Source organism: Mobula hypostoma, chromosome 8 (genome assembly GCF_963921235.1).
Source record: "Mobula hypostoma chromosome 8, sMobHyp1.1, whole genome shotgun sequence".
Lineage (NCBI taxonomy): Eukaryota > Metazoa > Chordata > Chondrichthyes > Myliobatiformes > Myliobatidae > Mobula > Mobula hypostoma.
Window position 1 is genome coordinate 49,127,299 of NC_086104.1, and position 23,092 is coordinate 49,150,390.

Sequence of the window (23,092 nt, forward strand, 5' to 3'; positions counted from 1 at the left end):
AAAACATACTAACAATTCGGCAAAAAAATATTGATTTTGACAATTACTGATAGATTAAGTACCTTTTGATAAATATTGATGAGAATACCAAAGATGTTGACACACAGGAAATTGAAACTACTCAGCAGTGGAAAGGGTAAGCAGTTTCAAGTTCCTGGGTATCAACATCTCTGAAAATCTGTCCTGGGCCCAACATATTGATGAAATTTCAAAGAAGGCATGAATGCAGCTGTATTTCCTAGAAGCTTCAGGAAACTTGGTATGTCACCAAAGCCACTCACAAATTTCTACAGATGTACTGTGGAGAGCATTCTAACTGGTTGCGTCACCATCTGGTATGGAGGCGTCACTGCATAAGATCAGAAAAAGCTCCAGGAAGTTCCTATCTCATGGGCATTAGCCTCCCCATAATTGAGGACATCTTCAAAAGGCAATGTGTTAAAAAGTCAGCATCCTTCATTAAGGAACCCCATCACCCAGGGCATGCCCTCTTATTGCGACCATCAAGGAGGAGCTACAGGAGCCTGAAAATACACACTTAATATTTTAGGAACAGCTTCTCCCCTTTCACCATCAGATTTCTGATAGACAATACATCCACGCATGCCATTTTTGCACTACTTATTTTGTTTAATTTTTCATGTATACAGTTAATGTGTCAACTGGGGCATGTCAGGGCCAGTATATTTTGGCCCAATTAAGTGGCTGCCCCAATTAGCCGAAGTTCCGTAGAAATAGTTTAAAGGTACAAAAAAGACAAACTACTATTTAACTAAGTAACAATTTATGTATTTAAATGAATACATAACACAAATAATACCTCCACAATACTATAAAATTGTGTATTAGTTCCTAAATTATTTGCAGCGCAATTCATCTGCTATGTTCTTTTGATTGACAGTGAATGAACAAAACCAGTGCAGATACGTATTGCAGATAATGTACTGCCTTCATACAATACTTTAGATGATTGCATCCTCCAAATCTTCATTGTCTTTGTAACATTCAAGATGATTGTCAATACCTTCACAATTCCTAACTTGTTAAAGTTGTGTAACCATCTCATTTTCACTCCCAGCCCTTTCTGGCAATTCCAAGCCTATATGCTTGAAACCATGGTAAGAAAAACCATACCAAATTGTCTTACTACTATTTCCCTCCACTGTGTACATACATCTATTGATGCTTCTGGACACATCTTCAGTGTTGTTCCTGGAATCATCGGGTGTTGCGGGTCTTTCAACATCATACAACCTCCTCCAGGTAACCCATCCAGGGCTGATCAGACCCCAGCTTGTGTCCAGATGGCTAGCTACTATGACTCCATTGCTCCCCTCTTGAGCCACAGCCATCTTGAGGCCCTCTCTGCCGCATCAGCAGTACTGCGGATGGCTCTCCTCTTCCTCTCTCCCTCGATGCCCAAAATGCTGAAGGCTCTAACGAAAGAACGGGCTACAAATCCCCTACAACCAACCTCCACTGGGAGAAACCTCGCTCTCCATCCAGCCTGCTGACAGTTGCTGACCAGTCCTGCGTACTTGGAGAGCTTCCTTTCAAAGGCCTCTTCCAAGCTATCTTCCCATGGGACTGTCAGCTCCAGCAGCACCACTTGCTTAGTAGACTCAGACACTAGGACAATGTCTGGTCGCAGGGTGGTGGCTGCGATATGGTTGGGGAACTTCAGCTGCCCTTCGAGGTCCACCAACAGCTACCAGTCCCTTGCAGAGGTCAGAATGCCTGCAGATGTTCTTTTGGCAGGTATTGGCTGCTCCCCAGCTCTGACAAAGGCAATGGTCTGCTTGGAGGGTCGGGACCGCTTCGCCCACTCAACTCCTGTGCTGACGGCTTCAGCGATGGTCTTCAGGACCCGATCATGCCTCCACCTGTACCGTCCCTCACCAAGTGCCCTTGCACAGCCACTGAGGATGTGCTCCAGGGTTCCTCGCTTGGAGCACAGTGGGCACACAGATGACTCTGCCTTGCCCCATGTGTGCAGGTTTGATGGGCTTGGAAGCACATCGTACACTGCCTGGATGAGAAATTGGATGCGGTGTGGTTCGGCTTTCCAAAGATCAGCCCAGGTCACTTTCCTCTCAACCACATTCTCCCATCTTGTCCAAGCTCCCTGTTGCTTCATTCCCACTGCCTTGCAGGCTCTCATCTCCTCCACTACTGCTCTCACCTCCTCCTGAACTAGACGACGCCTTTCCTTCCCTCTGGTGTCCATTTGGGGAGTTGGAAAGGATCCTAGCCCAGCTCGGCCTCGTGTGACCACTCCCACCAGCCTCCTGTGACACAGCCTCACCTCTCCCTCCTGATCAGCTTCCTCTGCCCTCCACTTCCTGCCAGTACTTACTTGGATCCCTGCTCCAGCCACCTTCAGGTCACTTGAGTCCCTATACCGTACCACTTCTCTGGCTCTTGTTACCTTGAATTCTTCCTCCAAGGACTTGAAGGGCAGTTGCAGTTTGTTGTGGTGTCCATAGAGTGCGATGCTGCTCAGGCTCTTTGGCAGCCCCAGCCATCTCCTGAGGTGGTTGCTAACCCTCCTCTCTAAGGTTTCGACTGTCGAGATCGGAACTGCATAGATAAGAAGGGGCCACAGGACTCTGGGAAGAATGCCATGCTGATACACCCAGGCTTTAAACTTCCCAGGTAGGCCAGACTTGTCCACAGATTTCAGCCAGCCACCCAACTCGGTGCAGGTTGCCTGAATGGATGTTGTGTCAGTGACAAAAGAAACTGCTTTTTGAACACAAATATGCACAACTGATACGGTTTAAAAACTGATCTTTGGAACAGCATAGACCACATTGTAGTATCTAATGATTATGCAAGTGCATGCAATTGATGCTAGTTAGAAAACATTCAGTATCAGTCTTCTGCCTCAATTAAGCGGGATACTATCCCAAATAAACAAAGGGAATCCCGGCTATTTTCTCAATTTAGCTTTTGTTCTTTAAAAGTTGTCCCAAATAAATGGCAGCCCCGATTAACCAATGGCCCAATTAACCAGAATCCACTGTATTTCTTGTTGAAATTTATAGTTTTGCAAAAATATATTATGTATTGCAATATACTGCTGCCACAAAATAATTTGCACAATATATGCCAGTGATATTACACCTGATTCTGATGATGAGATTATGCTAGCATACTCCTATTCTAAAATATCTGCCACTTCCAGAGCAAAGTCATCAAGTGGATCTCAGGATGGTATCATAGAAACAAAAAGCAATACTGCACAGATACAGACCCTTCAGCCCAAGATGTCCATGAAAATCACAGTACCAACCCAGCGAGTCCCAATTTCCAGTGTTCAGTCCATATTCCCTTAAGTAAATAGTGTGACTGATGAATGGGTGTATGCTTTCAGAGTCCAGTTAATCGGCAATGGCACATGTACCTATTCACGTGCATATTAAATGATATTAATATGCAGCTTGTTCCATAAACTCACCATCCTCTGCAATCCCTTTTAAATCTTTCATAGTTCGCCCCAAATCTCTGCTCTCCACTAACCTGAGATAGTTATGTCCACCTAATTAATGTCTCCTATAATTTTATTCTTCTCTGTTCCAAGGAATAAAGATCTAGCATAGCGAAACTAACTCTATAATTCAGGCCTTCTAGAATCAGAATCAGAATCAGGTTTATTATCACTGGCATCTGACATGAAACTTGTTAACTTAGCAGCAGCAGTTCAATGCAATACATAATCTAGCAGATAAAAAAAATAAAATAAAAAATAATAATAATAAATAAGTAAATCAATTACGGTATATGTATATTGAATATATTTAAAACATTCAAAAACAGAAATACTGTATATTTTTAAAAAGTGAGGTAGTGTCCAAAGATTCAATGTCCATTTAGGAATCGGATGGCAGAGGGGAAGAAGCTGTTCCTGAATCGCTGAGTGTGTGCCTTCAGGCTTCTGTACCTCCTACCAGACGATAACAGTGAGAAAAGGGCATGCTGGGTGCTGGAGGTCCTTAAAATTGGAGGCTGCCTTTCTGAGACACCACTCCCTGAAGATGTCCTGGGTACTTTGAAGGCTAGTACCCAAGATGGAACTGACTAGATTTACAACATTTTGCAACTTCTTTCGGTCCTGTGCAGTAGCCCCACAATACCAGACAGTGATGCAGCCTGGCAGAATACTCTCCATGGTACATCTATAAAGTTTTTCAGTGTATTTGTTGACATACCAAATCTCTTCAAACTCCTAATAAAGTATAGCCACTGTCTTGCCTTCTTTATAACTACATCAACATGTTGGGACCAGGTTAGATCCTCAGAGATCTCAACACCCAGGAACTTGAAACTGCTCACTCTCTCCACTTCTGATCCCTCTATGAGGGTTGGCATGTGTTCCTTCGTCTTACCCTTCCTGAAGTCCACAATCAGCTCTTTCATCTTACTGACGTTGAGTGCCAGGTTGTTGCTGCGGCACCACTCCACTAGTTGGCATATCTCACTCCTGTACACCCTCTCGTCACCACCTGAGATTCCACCAATAATGGTTGTATCGTCAGGTTTTCTAGCTATCTATGTTTCTGTCAAATTTATTGGTGGTATTTGAGCTATGCCATCTAGTCCTGGCAATTTCTTCATATTGTTTTTCTGCATTCTTTCCAGTTTAACCACATCTTTCCTGCAACAGGGGTGATCAAAGTACTCCAAGTACAGCCTCACCAACGACTTACACAACTGTAACATAATGTCCCAGCTTCTATACTCATTGCTGAAGAAGACCAGCATTTTAAATTCTTGTTTTATAACCTTGTATACAAGTGATGCTGCTTTCAATGAACTATGCACTCACAGGTCAAAGATTTCCCACTTTATTCCACAAAACCTCTAACTCTGTGGCACCAGGGGTCACTTCTCAGCTTTTGGAAATGTTCCACTTCTCAATCATGTTTTCCTCCTCTCTAACTTCCCCGAGTAGCTCGGTAAAAGATGGAGGAGGGCGCATCTGGTGAGTCATTCGAATACGTAGAGCAATCATGTCATGAGACAGCGGGTCCTTCACAACTTGCTCCAACCTTGAGCAATTTCCCTCAGACAGTGGAATGCCCCCCTTTGTGGCACAAGCTGTGCAGCGGTTTCTCCAGCCTGAAAAGGAAGGCAGACAGCTTTTCTCCTTCCCCCGGAGTGTGTGCCTAAACTTCATCCTAAGATCAGCTGCCGTTTCAGCAGTGCCAAAAGCATCTTCCAGAGCTTGCAAGAAATTAGCCGACAAAGCTTATGGGTTTTCTGCCTTTAGGAACCTCACTATCTCAGCCGGCGGACCCTTTAGACTATCTACCAGTCTCTGTTTTCTCATATTATCTGAGCACTGCCACTCAGCCATTAACTGAGACGTCTGCTCCATATGTTCTTCTTCCCGACTAGGTGTGGGCTTGACTCCAGAGAACATTTCCAGCCTACAATAACTTTGGCATTTATCAGCCAATAACAGTATAGCCAAAACCAGCTCAGAATTTCCATCAACTGAAGGACCCGTTAGATCTTTCACATCAGACAACTCTTTCCCGACTTCGCAGAAACAAGAACAACTTGCCTTTAAAGCCTTCACCCTCAGCTAAATGTCCCCTTTCTCTAAAAATATGGACTGCCCATGACCCCGCTTTTCCAGAGTCTCCCAACATATCAGCAGCACAACTTCAGTTACGTCACTGCTAGTCTGGACTAACACAACATCCTTGCCAGCTGATTGGTCAAAATATTGTTCAATCACCGTAACTTTTCCCAACGTTTTTACAGAACTCAGCAGTCTCAGTAGCAGTTTATCAGGAATTCGAACATCCACACCACTCAGAACACCAGCATTATTTGTGGATAACCACTTTGAATTATACCCACCCTTTATCCCTGCGGCGTCCATAATAAAGTACCTTAATCACTTTCTCCGACACTAGTTTAAACACAGGCTTAAACACACAAACCGCTTAATCAATCCTAAAACAACATCCAAAATCCCAGACGAGCCTCCACAAACTGTAACCCTTTGAATGGGCTCGTATGCAAACTTGGCTAATAGCCACATGACTCAGCGGTGAGAAGCCCACCTTTCATAAACAATATACGTCCAGGGTAGGTATGATTTGGGGTTTAACCAAACAGGAATGTCATGACATTCCGATTAAAGAAACCTGGATTTGAGTGAAGACTGTTTAAATACTGCCCATACACAATTATCAGTCAGCAAGAAATAATGGATCGTATACCTAATAAAGTTATAAAGAAAGTATATTTACCAGTTTCAGCTTTATCTAACAGTTAATAGGAAAAATAAAAGTAAAGAACAGGACCCATTACAGTTAAACTACTCCAATGTGCACGTAACTATTGGAGCTCATACTGGAGTATACAGGGGGGTGTATGTCTTACTCACATGCTGGACCCACTACCTGTGTGACAGCACCCGCAACATCTCCGTCCTCTCCGTCTTTTTTTTCCTCTCCTCTCCTCCCTCCCCCTCCCCCCTCTCTCCTCCCCCCCCCCAATTAGTCTGCACAAAGCAATTCCTGCAGCAGAAACCCTCCCTCCAACATCATTTTTCGGCATCTTCCCTTCTGATCCACTCCACAGCTCCCGCTCAAAGACACCAAACCAGATTACTGTCCTTCAGAAAACTCTTACCCACAGCTCTCTAAACACTGTCGTATTACTATTGGATAACTAAATGAAATACTGCAATTTCTTTTCTATCAAGCTGGTTATTTTTACCCTTACGGTACTAGGTATTAGCACTGAATTAACAAATCAGTTTGAAAAACATTTTCCCCATTTTTTTAGAATCTTTACAATATTATTCAATAATTCAATTCATAATAAAATTCAATAATAAAATAATAAAATTCAAACATTTCAGTAGAAGGAAATGAACACTACCACTGCGTTTGGAAAATCATTGTGTTTCATGTTACATTGGAAACTCAACCTTGTGCACTCACATACTAGGCACCTTCTGACTTTGAAGCAGCTTGCTAGTCAAGACAAGTGAGGCAACATATTTCCTTTGCATTTCTCCTCTAGGAGGAGAGCTTTGTACACGTTGGACTGGGTGTGGGCTTCTTTGGACACTGTCAGACAACATGCTGACTCTTACAATACTGAATAAGGAGGCCTCCAGATAAGTACCCCTACATCAGAGTACAGATCAGAATCAGGTTTATTATCCCCGGCATGTGTCGTGAAATTTGTTAACTTAGCAGCAGCAGTTCAATGTAATACATCCACCTAGAAAGAGACTTCCTTCCAGCTGGATGGCCGACTCTGGAATGGCGTCTTAAAGCCACATTTCTGTCAGGACTAGCATACAACATCCCTCATTTCCCGCTGGATTAGACGCAGCAGCAGGTAATCCAGTTTATTTTGCAGCGCTCGTTCGTTAGCGAGTCAAATCGATGGATATGCAGGCCTGCAGAGATCCACTTTCAGTTTCGCTTTAATCGTGTGGATAGTCAGAGGCTTTTTCCCAGGGCTGAAATGGCTAGTACGAGAGGGTACAGTTTTAAGGTGGTTGGAAGTAGGTACAGAGGAGGTGTCAGGGGAAGGTTTTTTTTACGCAGAGAGTGGTGAGTGCGTGGAATGGGCTGCCAGCGACGGTGGTGGAGGTGGATACGATAGGATCTTTTAAGACACTCCTGGATGGCTACATGGAGCTCAGAAAAACAGAGGGCTATGGGTAAAGCCTAGGTAGTTCTAAGGTAGGGACACATTCGGCATAGCTTTGTGGGCCGAAGGGCCTGTATTGTGCTGTAGGTTTTCTATGTTTCTATGATATAGAATAAGAAAAAATAATAACAATAAATAAATCAATCAAAAACAGAAATAATATATAGTGAGGTAGTGTTCACGAGATCAATGTCCATTTAGGAATTGGATGGCAGAAGAGAAGAAGCTGTTCCTGAATTGCTGAATGTGTGCCTTCAGGCTTCTGTACTTCCTACTTGATGACAACAGTGAGAAAAAGGCATGCTGGGTGCTGGAGGTCCTTAATAATGAACACTGCCTTTCTGAGACACCACTCCCCGAAGATGTCCTCGGTACTTTGTAGGCTACTACCCAAGATGGAGCCGACTGAATTTACAACCCTCTGCAGCTTCTTTAGGTCCTGTGCAGCAGCACCTCCCCCCCCCCATACCAGACAGTGATGCAGCCTGTCAGAATGCTCTCCATGGTACATCTATAGAGGTTTTTGAATGTTTTTGTTGACATACCAAATCTCCAAAATCCTAATGAAGTATAGACACTGTCCTGCCTTCTTTATAGCTGCATTGATATGTGGGAATAGGTTAGGTCCTCAGAGATCTCAACACCCAGGAACTTGAAACTGCTCACTCTCTCCACTTCTGATCCCTCAATGAGGATTGGTATGTGTTCCTTCGTCTTACCCTTCCTGAAGTCCACAATCAGCTCTTTCATCTTACTGATGTTGTGTGCAAGGTTGTTGCTGCAGCATCACTCCACTAGTTGGCATATCTCGCTCCCATATACCCTGTCCATCTGAGATTCTCCCAACAATGGTTGTATCATCAGCAAATTTATAGATGGTATTTGAGCTATGCCTTGCCACAGAGTCATGGGTATAGGGTGAGTATAGCAGTGGGCTAAGCACACACCCCTGAGGTAGACCAATATTGATCATAAGTGAGGAGGAGATATTAACACAAATCCGCACAGATCGTGGTCTTCCAGTTAGGAAATTGAGGATCCAATTGCAGAGGGAGGTAAAGAGGCCCAGGTTCTGTAACTTCTCAATCAGGATTGTGGGAATGATATTGTTAAATGCTGAGCTATAGTCAATGAACAGCATCCTGACATAAGTATTTGTATTGTCCAGGTGGTCTAAGACTGTGTGAAGAGCCATTGAGATTATGTCTGCTGTTGACCTATTGTGGTGATAGGCAAACTGCAGTGGGTCCAGGCCTTAACCTACTATTCCCCCCCCACCCCCTTTCCAACAGGCTGTCTGACCTGATCCTCCTCCTTTTGAAAGGCAAAGGATGATTTGGGTACAAACTCAAAGAAGAGAAGATCTCCAGATGCTGGATATCTAAGCAACGTACACAAGATGCAGGAGGAGCTCAGCAGACCAGGCAGCATCTATGGAAGAGAGTAGAGTTGATGTTTCAGGCCAAAACCCTTCAGCAGGACTGGAGAAAAGAAGATGAGGGGTCAAGTTAAAAGGTGGGGGGGAGGGTTGGAGAAACACAGGTGATAGGTGAAACGGGAATGGGGGGAGGGTGAAGTAAAGAGCTTGGAAATTGATTGGTGAAAGAGACAGAAAGCCATGGAAGAAAGAAAGGCGAGGGGGAGCACCGTAGGGAGGCGATGGGCAGGCAAGGAGATAAGGTGAGAGAGGGAAAAGGGGATGGGGAATGGTGAAGGAGGGTGGGGGGGGGGGAAGCCATGACCATAAGTTCAAGAAATCAATGTTCATGCCATCAGGTTGGAGGCTACCCAGACGGAATATCTTTCTGGCATTTTAAAAAATATATATATTCATTCAAAACACTGCCAGCTATAATTTTGTAGGCTATCATGTTTCTTTGATAAAATAAGTGATCGATCTGTTGAGGTATGAACAACAATTTCTTGAACAGACTCAAAGGTGGCGGGATACCGTTGGAGATGGCGGAAGTTGCGAAAAATTATGATCCCATCTCCAAGCAATCTTTCCCTCCCCCCACTTTCTGCTTTCTGCAGGGATCACTCCCTAAGCAACTCCCTTGTCCATTCCTCCCTCCTCATTTATCTCCCTCCCGACAGTTATCCTTGCAAATGGAACAAGTACTACACCTGCCCCTGCACCTCCTCCCCCACCACCATTCAGGGCGTCAAACAGTCTTTCCAGGTTAGGCGACACCACCTGAGTCTGTTGGGGTCATATACTGTGTCCGGTGCTCCTGGTGTGGCCTCCAGTATATCGGTGAGACCTGGCATAGATTGGGAGACTGCTTTGCCGAGCACCTACGCTCTGTCCGCCAGAAAAAGCGGCATCTTACAGTGGCAACCCATTTAATTCCACTTCCCATTCCCATTTGGATTAGGTCTATCCATGGCTTCCTCCACTGTCGTGATGAGGCCACACTAAGATTGGAGGAACTACACCTTATATTCCGTCTGGGTGGCCTCCAACCTGATAGAATGAACATTGATTTCTCCAACTTCTGGTAATGCCCCTCCTTCACCATTCCCCATCCTTTTTCCCTATCTCCTTGTCTACCCCCTGGTGCTCCTCCCCCCTGTTCTTTCTTCCATGATCTTCTGTCCTCTTTTATCAGACTCCCCCTTCTCCAGCCCTGTATCTCTTTCATCAATCAACTTTCCAGCTCGGTATTTCATCCCTCCCCCTTCAGATTTCACCTATCCACCTTGTGTTTCTCACTCTCCCCTCCACCCACCATTTAAATCTACCCCTCAGCTTTTATTATCCAGTCCTGCTGAAGGGTCTCGGACCGAAATCTCAGCTGCACTCTTTTCCATAGATGCTGCTTGACCTGCTGAGTTCCTCTAGCAGTGTGTGTTGCTTGGATTTCTACATCTGCAGACTTTATCTTCTTTGAGACAAAGTTCCGAAACAGCATTGAATACAATTTCATTGATGAAATGGGTATGAAGGAAGTTTACATTTAAGATTTGAGAGAAGCAGGAGCAGAATGACACTGTGTAACAAGGATGCATCAAAATATCACATGTCGGTGAAATCACCCAAGTGGCAATAAAAATTATAAATGTAAGAGAGCAGTTGGGCTTGTTAGGAATGGTCCAGAAACATCAAGAAAAATGACAAAAAGATGGGGTAAACAAATTTGCCTTCAATTTTTTTGCAGACAACTGGTTCATCTACAACTTGTTGTTATGACTTTTTATCATATGACTTTTTATCATATGACTTTTTATCAGAATCAGGTTTAATATCACCTGCATATGTTGTGAAATTTGCTGTTCTGCAGCAGCTGCTGATGAGTCTCAGCCCAAAACATCGACTATACTCTTTTCCATTGAGCACAAACTGTTGTTTCCCCCAAATTCTCTCCTGAACAAATGATAATGATTTCCCAGAATCCCTTTTCCTGCTCTTTTCTTTTAGATTAGAGTCCATTAATCAGTCACATTCATTAGAGTCCATTATTAAGGATGAGGTTTTCGAGTAGTTGGAGGTTCAGCATGGTTTCCTGGATGGGAAATCTTGCCTGACAAATCTGGTGGAATTCTTTGAGGAAATTATGGGCAAGAGGGACAAGAGAGAGTCAGTGGATGTTGTATACCTGGATTTTCAAAAGACCTAGACAAAGTGCTGCACATGAGGCTGCTAAGCAAGGATATACGGTATTACAGGAAATATACTAGCATGGACAGATGACTGGCTGACTGGCAGGAAGCAAAGAGTGTGAATAAAAGGGATCTTTTCTGATTGGCTGTCGGTAACTAGTGATGCTCCACAGATGTCAGATTTGGGACCACTTCTTTTCATGTTTTGTCAATGATATGGATAATGGAGTTGATAGCTTTGTGGCCAAGCTTGCAGACGATACAACAGTAAGTGGAGGGGAATCTAATCAGTGTTGAGGAAGCAGGGCATCTGCAGAAGAACTTAGACAGATTAGGATAAAAGATAAAGAAGTGACAGATGGAATATAGTGTAGGGAAGTACATAAATGCTCATGCAATTTGGTAGACTGTTTTCTAAATGAAGAGAAAATTCTGAAATCACTGGTACAAATGGACATGGGAGACCTCCTGCAAGATTCTCTAAAGGTTAACTTGCAGGTTGAGTCAGTACTTAGGAAGGTAAATGCAGTATTAGCATTTATTTTGAGAGCAAGAAATTAGCATTTTAATAACTTAAAAGCAAGAATGTAATGGTGAGGCTTTATAAGGCATTGGTCAGATTGCATTTGGAATGTTGTGAGCAGTTCTGGGTTCCTTGTCTATGAAAAGGTGTGCTGGCATTTGAGAGGGTCTAGAGGAGGTTCACGAGAATGAAAGGGTTAATGTATGAGGAACGTTTGAAGGCTCTGGGCCTGTACTCACTGGAGTTTAGAAGAATGACAAGGATCTCATTAAAACCTATCAAATATTGAAAGGCCTAGATAGAATGGACATTGAGAGGATGTTTCCAGTAGTGGGGAAGTCTAGGACCAGAGGGCTCAGCGTCATAATACAAGAACATCCCTTCAGAACAGTGATAAGGAGGAATTTCTTTATCCATTGGTTGGTCAGTCTGTGGAGTTCATTGCCACAGACGGCTGTGGAGCTCAAATCATTGGGTGTATTTAAAGCAGAGGTTGATAGATTCCCAATTAGTAAGGGTGTCAAGAGTTACAGGGAGAAGGCAGGAGAATGGGGTTGAAGGGGATAGTAAATCAGCAATGATCAAATGGCCTAATTCTGCTCCTATGTCTTATGATCTTACAGGTCCAGCTTGTGCTGATCTCACAAGGCTTCCATTGGGAGAGGAGAACAAGGTAACACATTTTTGTCGCAAATAAACTTTGAATTGGTAAGCTACCCAGCAAAACATGTATTGTCCCACCAAATTTGCTCCTTTCAATGAATACTCAGGGAGGCATTATCTTAAGTACATGTTAATATTACATACTTAAATAGAAAAGTTTCCCAAGGTGATTTACAGAGCCTTAATTTGAAAAGGATACTGAGCCGGGGAAATATTACAAAGAGGAATGATTAAGTAGGTGAAAAAGGATTTTATAGAGTAAAGTAAGTTAGTATAAGAAACAAGTTCAGAGCATTATGCCCAAGCAATGGAAAGCATGACCACAAACTCTGGCACAAACGATGGAGCTTCAGTCAAGAGGCCAAATTCTAAAGGGATTGCATATCCAATCACATTGCAATTTTAACTCTGAAGATATAAATATCAGTACTGTTGTTATGAAAAGCAATTATCACTTTGATTGTGTTTCTTTACCCCTGAAGTCCCACCCCCCTATACTTTTAACAATGTCATCAGTGAACGATTCAAAACTTAAAAACCATGCATTTGGTAACATCAAACTACAATCTAAATTATATAGGAAGAATAATGAAACAGAAGGGCATTCCATGCCAGTTTAAAGAATAAAAATATGCATGAAGAACAAAGAGAAAGTTCAGAGATTCATTTCTGCATTTTCTAGATTGTGCATTATTTTTATTTTTACAGGGAGCAAGATTCTGTCAAGGATGCAAAGACAATAGATCAAGCCCAGAGTATTCAAAATATATATTTAATAAAACTGTTGGAAATCTGAACTAAAAACAGAAAAAGCTGGAAAAACTCTGCAAGTCAGACAGAATTGGAGAAAGGTCAAACAGAATTAACATTTCAATTTGAATTTCCTTCATAAGACCTGGGAAGAATAGAAAAGAAATTAGTTTAAGGAATGCAGAGAGGACAGTGGGGAATGGATAGGGCAAAGGAAATACCTTTCATATTTTCTTATGACATAGTTTGAGCCATTCATAGCCTGTGTCTATGCTAGCTCTCAGAGAAATCCATTGACTCCATTTCCCATCTTAGTTCCCTGTAATTTAAAATTGGTTTGTTTCCTCTATTTGCTAGCTTTTATGAAGGATCTTCAACATGTAAAATTAACTCCGTTTCTCCTTCCGCAGAAACTGTGACCTGCTGTCTGCTGGCTGACTTGTTTTTCCTAGCCAAGTGATTTGATGCCAAAAATAGTGAGAGATCCAGGCATACTTTATCCATTCTATTGATGACGTAAATTAGTTTGCCAGGGAGGAGCATGTAGACAGTCTTCAAAGGAATTGAGACCGGCTGAGTAAATGGACAAATATGGCAGATACACTGCCCTATAGAATAGAATATTAAAAAATGTCAGATCATCGATGTTGGTAGAAAACAAAAAAAAATTTATTTTTGAATTGGTAATAAACTGAAAGGCATTGGTTTTCAGAGGGAGGTGGGTGTCCTTGTACATGAATTACTGAAAGTTAACATTTAGTTACAGCACACAATTTGGATGGCAGATAAGATGCTGGCCTTTTTTGCTAAAGGATTTGACTATTAGAGTAATGGTGGCCTACCGCAATTACACAGAGCCTTAGTGAACCACACATGGAATTTGGCGTATACTTGGTACCTCTATGCAAAAATAAACTTGTGATAGTGAAGGTTCATCAGACTGGGATACTTTAAGCAGAAATTAAGCTAGTTGTCCCTGTATGCTTTAGAGTAGTGGTCGCCAACTGGTCGATTGCGATCGACTGGTTGATCTTTGAGACTTTCCCAGTAGATCCCAAAAAAAATGAAAAATAAATACACAAATACTGTTGTAATGTGAGCATTATAAAAATAAGTAATACTAATTAGGATAATGGTAACACAGCAATACTCAAGCTACTGATAGCTGTTTGTAAAGAGAGATTGTTTCCGGGTTGCAGGGTTTTAGTTCCGTTCTTTCTGCCCAGTGCGCATAGTTCTCTCACCATGCACCACGGTAGAAACCGGAAGTAAAACCCCGCATCCCGGAAGCAACCTCTCTTTACAAACAGCTTTCACTATCAAGGACTCCTCATCTTATGTTCTCAATATTTATTGTTCACTTATTTATTATTTCTTTTTTTTCTTTTATATTTGCAGTTGTCCTTTGCACACTGGTTGTCTGTCCTCTTGCATGCGGTCTTGCATTGATTTACTGAGTATCTCAGCAGGAAAATGAATCTTAGGGTTGCATATGGTGACATATATGTACTTCAATAATAAATTTATGGTGAACTTTGAGGTTATGTGCATATGTATCCCCTGGGTTAGAGTATCAAAATACCAGACAAGCTATTCAGGACAGCGATGAGCAAAAAGTTCTTCACCCAGGGGTCAGGAATTCTCAACCCATGAAGGCAGCAGAGGTTCTGCTGCTAAGTAAATTCAAGATGCAGATTAACAGAATGTTTTGTGTTGGAAAGTAAGTGAGTCAAGCAATAATACATTTCATGCAGGATACTGGCATAGAGGTGAAGATTAGCCAAAATCTTATTGAATGGCGGAATTAGTTCAGGGGCTAACTAGTCTAATTCTGCTTCTGTTTTTTATATTGCACCTCTACTAAATTGGAACTGGTGTCAGCTATCTCAGCATTGGACCAATCAAAACATGCATGATCCCTACTGTTCACTTCCAAATCACAGGATCCGAATGAAAGCAATTTAAAGATTTGAGATTTTTCAAGTAATTGTGTAGAAGATATGACACACATACTTGTCTGAAAGCTCTATTAGTCTTTCAAATTCTCCAGCATGCTCTGCTACTGCCACAAGAGCGAGGAGTCCAACCTGTAAAACGAAAAGATGCCACATTGACAAGTTGCACCAGCAACAGCCATTGTTATGCAGTCTAATATAGGCCAATTCCAATTAAAGATCACATATTCAGCAGAAATGGTAACATACCAGCTCACATGATAACCAATTCCTAATACACTTCCTCCAGATCAGCTGGAGTGACAATCTACTGTGCTGCTTATTGTACCAGAGGCTGTGAAATGGGCAAATGTTGCACTTGGGTAGAGACAGTGGTTGAAGTCCCATCAAGCTATTCATACACTAAGTATTATTGACAAAGCAGTAATACATTTCTTTAGAATATTTTTATGTCAAATAAAAATCATTATTTTCTCACGACACAGAACAAGGCTACTTAACCCACAAGATGACTCCAGCTGCCAGAGCAATTCTTCAGTCCATTTATTTCCCTACAACCCATTCTCTCTCCTTCCACCCCCTAATTTCCCAACCTCTAGTTTACCCCAGGGATAATTGAGAGTAGCCAATTAATCCATCATGAATTTGGATTATTTTCAAAGTTACATGCTTATTTCCCAAATACGATCCCAGAAAGAAAGTGGGGAAAAATCTGACAAGTATCAGAGAACTCTGATAAGTGCAATGCAATTCAGGGTTACTTGGTCCTCAAAGCTTGTGTGTAAATGATATCTTTGCCACTTACACACATAGTTATATTGTATTTTATTTAATCAAAGGATTGATTAATTGAAATACATTAGCACTTACCTTTTTAGATTGCTCTATCACTGCATCAATATCCTAAAATAAAAGGAACAAGATCAGTAATGGTGTCATTGCCAATAATAAAATAACTGGGCCCAGAACAAACACTTTTAGGACTCAAGCATTCTTTTTACTTGTGCACAAGAAGAACAGCATGGGCCCCTGTGGTCCACACTGTTCTGAAGCCAGGACAGAAAACTGCTTTTTTATACAGAATTAGCTTATCAGTTATAGATATTGACCATTTGGTAAATTTGTCTGAGTGCCTTGTTTGGAAAGTCAAATCGCCATTCACAATAGAGGTGTTAAAAGTCAATCGAAACTTCAAGCTGATATTTTAAAGTTAGTAAAGCAACTGTCTCTTAGCTTTTGGGTGTGTTTGACATCGTCCCATTATTTCCATCTTGTCTGTCTCCAGCACCTCCTATTGTGTAAAGAAATGCTATGTTTTAGGAAAGCCTTTCTAGAAAAGTCTCACAAGACTGCTCACTCGTCTGGCTTAAGTACACGGTGCCATGGTCACCCTAGTCTATTTCGGCTGTAGTAGTAACTCTGGCAGTCTCCATTTAAAGGTCTCACTTGACTACAACTGCTCCAGGCTATTTTCACATGTACATTGTCTTTAACCCTTGCCTTACCACAACTTCCACAATGGCACCCACAACACAAATATAAAATGTCACTTATTAATGATAGCAGTGTTCGTTTGTTAACTAGCAACTATATTTTATTTCTGTTGAATACCATTATTGATGTGCAATTTCTTTCTAGACAAATTAACACTGCTTTAGAATTAACAACTCATGTCTCGAGTTGCCTTAAGTCTCCCATTTAATGTTTCAAAAGCTTTAGATTTGTAAAGCATGAGTCTCAGTCCTGCAAGATCCCTAGGCTGCTTTCAATCATGCAATAAGTCCAAGGCACATGCACAAAATGATTGGTTATATCTGGTTAAACACACACAAAGCTATTTCTGCCATGTTCTACATTTGCACAGGATGAGGATGTAGATTATGAAGAAATTTCATTGAGTCTGATCTGTAATAGAGGGGTAAAGATATAATTATGGAAGCGTTGGATCCGACTGTTTAATTTTAATTGTCATTTTCTTTGTTGTTTAACAATCAATCATCCACTTGTATTTTAAGTATCCTTTATATACATAAAAGTTTAGTGTTACACAAAGTATAATTCTGGAAGCTTCTTACCTTCTTTGTTCTGAATGAATATTTTCTCATTAGCTGATAAAGTATTAAATAAATATTTTCTAACTGGATTATTTTTATCTGTGGAATTTTTCTTATCTCTATAGTATTAAAGCAGTGGTCCCCAACCACCCAGCCGCAGACCAGTACCGGGCCACAAAGTATGTGCTAGCAGGCCACGAGGAAACGATATGAGTCATCTGCAGCTTTCCTCATTCCCTGTCATGCACTGTTGAACTTGAACATAGGGTTGCCAACTGATGCGTATTAGCCGGGACATCCAATATATATGGTTTGTCCCATATGGGACCGCCCTTGTCCCGTATTTCCCCCGCTAAGGTAGAGCGTTCCTATGAAATCATTCGTAAGCCAAAATGGCGTAAAGCAAAGAAGCAATTACCATTAATTTATACAGGAAAATTTTTTGAGCGTTCCCAGACCCAAAAAATAACCTACCAAATCATAGCAAATAACACATAAAATCTAAAATAACACTAACATATAGTAAAAGCAGGAATGATATGATAAATACACAGTCTATAAAAGCAGAAATAATGTATGTACAGTGTAGTTTAACTTAACAGAATCAGGAAGATTATGCCAAAACCGATTTGTAGAAAAAAAATCGGCACGTACTCGCATGCGCACACAGGTGCCCGCGCAAGGCTTCATGGTCATGGTAGTCTCTCTCGGGGTAAACACAAGTGTCCCGTATTTGACTGCTACTTTTGTCCCTTACTTGGGAGTGAGAAAGATGGCTACCCTGCTGGAACACCAACACCCCCCCCACCACCCAGTCGGTTGGTCCGCGGTGCAAAAAAGGTTGGAGACCCCTGTATTAAAGTATTTGCATTGTGCCAGGGGCTATCTTACTTTAGTTTCTCTCTTCAAGTAGGCCTGTCCCTTTGTTCAATTGTGAAGTAACAAGTTTTATGCCTTGTTCCTGACTTCTAAAAGAACCTCAGAATTAAACACCAGAATCCACCAGCTGAAAGCAGGAAGTTAAGAAAGGACATAAGTATTGGGAAGCAATTGTGGTGGTGGTTTATTTGAAATGTTTGGGGAGTGGGTTGATGTAGTCAGGAAAGTGGTGGTAATGTTGGAAAGATGACTTAGAGGAGTGACATGGATGTCCTGGGGATGGGGATGGTGGGGGAGGAGGGTGTAAGTTACAGAAGAGTTCAGGGTGATGGAAATTCAGAGTGATGAATGAGATAACTGGTTGTAAGGGATCACTTGGCAAATATCAAGATGGGAAAGAAATTGTTCAGGTAGATGAAAGAGGGCATAAGAGGAAGGGTTGTTTAACTTGGGGAGATGATGAGTGTTTGAATGACAATCCAGAAAGCAAAGATAGTAGTTGGGTAGGGGCGTGAAGGAGACAGGAGCAATAATGTCCATGTCACTCTAGTGATGGAGGATACATTAGACACATCAAACTCCCCGGCAGCAGAGCATTGAATCTTTAATGTCAAAACAAACTGAACCCGTTTTTGTTTCACACAATTTGATTCCACTATGTTTGTTAAACAACGTCCATAAAGATGCACATCAAAAATACAGAACATTTGTAACAAAAATTCAACATTACACTGCTGGCACACAAAGTATCTGACTTCACCGTTGATGTTATAATTATGCAGATAACTCGAGGCTTGGTGCTGGCAAATTAATTCTTCCTCAGTGTCAACAAGATAAAGGAAATGGTCATCAACTTCAGAAGAACTTACACCACTCAACTCTCTTTACATCGGCAGCACAACAGTGGAAACTGCGAGCAGTTTCAAACTCCTGGGACTGCACATCTCGCACAACCTCTCATGTTCCCAGAACACATTCCATACAATCAAGGAAGCTTACCAATGCCTCTACTTTCTGAGGAGGCTGAAGAGAGCTGGACTATGCACATCTCTACTCACATCATTCTATAGAGGCACAGTAGAAGGCATCCTTACATGCTGCGTCACTGGTTGGTATGTAAACTGCATGGCAGTAGACAGGAAGGCTCTACAACTGGTAGTCAAAAATTGCCCAACGCATCACTGCCACCAATAAGAACATACGTACAGAAGGTTCCGGAAAAGAACCAGTAACATCATGAAGGATCCCACCCAGCCTTGCTTATGGGCCGTTTGTTGCATTTCCATCTGAAAAGAGGCTATGTAGCATCCATGCCAGGACAACATGACTCAAAAACAGTTATAACAGTAAGGCTGATCAACACCTCCACCCACTAATCCACCCCACTACACCCCAACCACCACTCCTTTATCATTTCCTGTCAGTCCTTTTAGAAGTACAGGCACTTCTGTGCCTAGAGTCACTTTATGGACATACAATTAATCTATGTATATAAGCTATCTTATCTATTTATATTATCATATTGTGATTTTTTGTGCTGGCTGTATTGGATCTGAAGTAACAATTATTTTGTTACCCTTTACACTTGGGAACTAGAAATGACATTAAAAAAACTTGAATCTTGGAAGTAGAATACTATGATACTAAAAAGAGTTCTATTCTTCTCGGTGAAACTATTTAAAGCACTATCTTAAAAAAAACACTACTCACAAATTACTGCACTTATTCTCAGTCTGGATCATGTACTCAGCTACATCATAATGATCTCATAACTCCTTGATTCAGAAGTGAATATACCAGCAAATAAATCAAAATGACTACAATGATTGCATTTTACGGCTAAAATTCAGGCTGTAGCTTTAGAAAAGAAATACTATAAAATCATTCAACCAAGTTTACAAATTATTGAAAATAGAAGATGTACTGCTGTAATATTTATTTATCGATGGCAAATAATTTTTGCTTGTCTAGTTTTATAAACCTTTGAGGAGTTAACATCCCGATTGATGGCAGGAAGATAGCAACTTCTTCAGAACTAAAGTCAATGCATATTGAGACCAATGCAAAAGTCAAGGATGAATAGCTGTTTACGTTGGGAGTGGTCATGTGAGCTTTATGCCCTTGATGTTTTGAACACTAAAAATTCAGTTCAAAGAAAATTTTATTTAATATATATTGCCAGTGCAAAGATCCAGAACACATACGTCAGTAAAATAGACTCACCAAAATAACATGAATGATATAAAACGCCTGATTAATAAAATCAGAAATAATACCTTCAGTATGCAAGGCTATAAAGTAAGGAGCAGCAGGAAGTTCATCGTGTTAACATCAAACAAACGTTTCTTGACATGGTATGTGTTGCCAGGTGGATTGATCAAACCTGTTTGCTTTTGCGATTAAGTTCTGTAATCAGCAAAAGAAATGAATGATTTGAAACTTTATCATTCATAGTATCATATTTCACAGGGCCTTCAGTCCAACTCATCTATGCCAATGAAGTCAATCAGTCCCACTTGCCCACATTTGGCCCATATGTCTTAAAATTTTCTTATCCGTGTAACTGTCTAACGTTTTTTTAAAATTAATTGTACCTGCCTCTACAGCTTCTTCTGATAACTCATTCCATATAACAATCACTTTCTCTGTGGAAAAAGTTGCCCTTCTGGTTCCTTTTAAATCTTTCTCCTCTAACCTTAAACATTGCCCCTTAGATTGATTCCCCAAGTTGGGAGAAAAAGACTGTGAACATCTATCGTATCTATAGCCTTCATGATTTTATATACTTCTATCAGGTCACCCATCAGCCTCTAAGCTACAGGGTAAAAAGCCCAAGCCCATCTCGCCTTTCCCTCTACCAACCCCTCCAATCCTGGTAACCTCCTTGTGAGTCTTTTTTCTAGTTGAATGGCATCCTTCTTATAGCTGGGTAACTAGAACTGCATATAAAAATCCAATGTCTGATACAGCTGCAATATGATGTCCCAACTCTTGTCCTCAGTGTCCTGATTGAAGAAGGCACACATAGCAATGCTTTTTTTAAACCATATAGTTCACCTGCGTTGACACTTTCAGGGAACTATGTATCTGAATCCCTAGATCTCTCTGTTCTACTATACTCTTCATCGTTCTGATATTTACTGTGCAAGTCCTGCTCCAGATTTGTTTATCAACATGTTACACCTGCACTCATCCAAGTTAAATTCCATCTGCCATTTCATGGCCCACTTCCCCAGTCAATCTCTATCCCACTGTAATCTTCACTGCCCATTATAACATCATTAATATAGATGAATAGGTCTTCATCTATATTAACAAATTGGATGAGAATGCCAACTACATTCTCATCCGAATCATTAATACAAAAGATTAACAGTGGACCCAGCACTTATCCACACAACTCATCACTGGTTACAATCATCCAATTTGGAAAACAATACTCCAGTACCACCTTGACTCCCTCCACTAAGCCAATTTAGCATCTAATTAACCAGTTCACCTGGATTCCATGCGATCTAATCTTCTAATCTACCATTCAGAACCTTGCTAAATCATGTAGACAATTATCTCTGCCCTGCCCATGGCAATATTCTTCATCATCTCTTCAAAAACACTCACTGAAATTTGCGAGATATGATTTCCCATGCAAAAAGACAAGATAACTATCCTAATCATTCTTCATCTTTCTGGATTCATATTCATTTATTTATCACATGTACATTGATACATCCAGTGAAATGTGTCATTTGTTGAGTTACAACCAACACGACCTATGGCAGCCCGCAAATAACACCGCGAATTCCAGCACCAACATAGCATGCCCACAATGTTCAGTATAACAACACAAACCACAACAGTAACAAAACAACAACAAAACAAGCCCCTTTCCTCTCTCCTACCCACTCACACACAAACAAAAGCCTTTGACCCAAGGACAGACTGCCTCTAGGCCTCCAACCCACATTTCCTGGGCCAGGATCATAGACTTGCAGATTTTGGCCTTGGATTTTCAGACATGCCAACTCAGAGACTTTGCCCATCATGCCTTGATTTCTGGACTAACCAACTTTGGTCTTCGACCTTCAGATGTTATCCTTCATTATCGATCCCAGAACTCACTGATCATGGACTTTATCTCCAGCCCTCAAACTCCAGACTTGCATGGACCTCCAACCCCCAGACGCGCTCCCCTGGAGGGGGGGAGGGGGCGTCAACAGTCCTTGTGCCAAAATGCTGGTAGGTCCTGTCAATCAGAATCCCCTCCAGTAACTTTCCCACCAATGATGTTAGATTCTCCGGCTTATTCTTGCTACCCTTTTTAAAAAGGCACATTGTAACCCTCCAATCTTCCAGTACTTGACCCTTGGCTGAACCTTGCTTATAATTCTGCACAGGAATATGTGGCAATACTGCCCTCTGGTGCCCTTGGCATTGGTTAATGGAGTGAAAGCACGCTGACCATTTCCAGCAACACACATAAAAATTGCTGGTGAATGCAGCAGGCCAGGCAGCATCTATAGGAACAGGTACAGTCGACGTTTTGGGCCAAGACCCTTCGTCAGGACTAACTGAAAGAAGAGATAGTAAGAGATTTGAAAGTGGGAGGGGGAGGGGGAGATCCGAAATGATAGGAGAGGACAGGAGGGGGAGGGATGGAGCCAAGAGCTGGAAAGTTGATTGGCAAAAGGGATATGATAGGATCATGGGACGGGAGACCTAGGGAGAAAGAAAGGGGGAGGGAGGGAGCCCAGAGGATGTCAGGGAGTATAGTGAGAGGGACAGAGAGAGAAAAAGGAGAGAGAAATTTTTTTTAAATTATATTTATATATAATAAATAAATGAATAATGGATGGGGTACAAAGGGGAGGTGGGGCATTAACGGAAGTTAGAGAAGTCAATGTTCATTAACGCAAGTTAGCTTGTTTCACAGCAGAAAGTCAATGAGACATTGCCCTTATGTCCTTGTTACCCTTATG

At 41.6% G+C, this 23,092-nt stretch overlaps 1 protein-coding gene across 4 annotated transcripts in view; it reads right to left on the reverse strand.

Annotated features, from left to right (window-relative positions):
• LOC134350523 (putative deoxyribonuclease TATDN3) overlaps window positions 1–23,092 on the reverse strand; it is a 96,353-nt gene that overhangs the window by 59,443 nt on the left and 13,818 nt on the right. For 3 of the 4 annotated variants that reach the window (XM_063055810.1, XM_063055808.1, XM_063055811.1), the window contains exons 2-3: window positions 16,054–16,086; window positions 15,242–15,315 (exon numbers count right to left, since the gene is read on the reverse strand). In XM_063055810.1, coding sequence (XP_062911880.1) covers window positions 15,242–15,315; window positions 16,054–16,086 — 107 coding nt within the window. Of the gene's footprint in view, window positions 1–15,241; window positions 15,316–16,053; window positions 16,087–17,258; window positions 17,485–23,092 lie in introns of those variants that run through there. The other variant, XM_063055812.1, reaches the window with a different exon arrangement.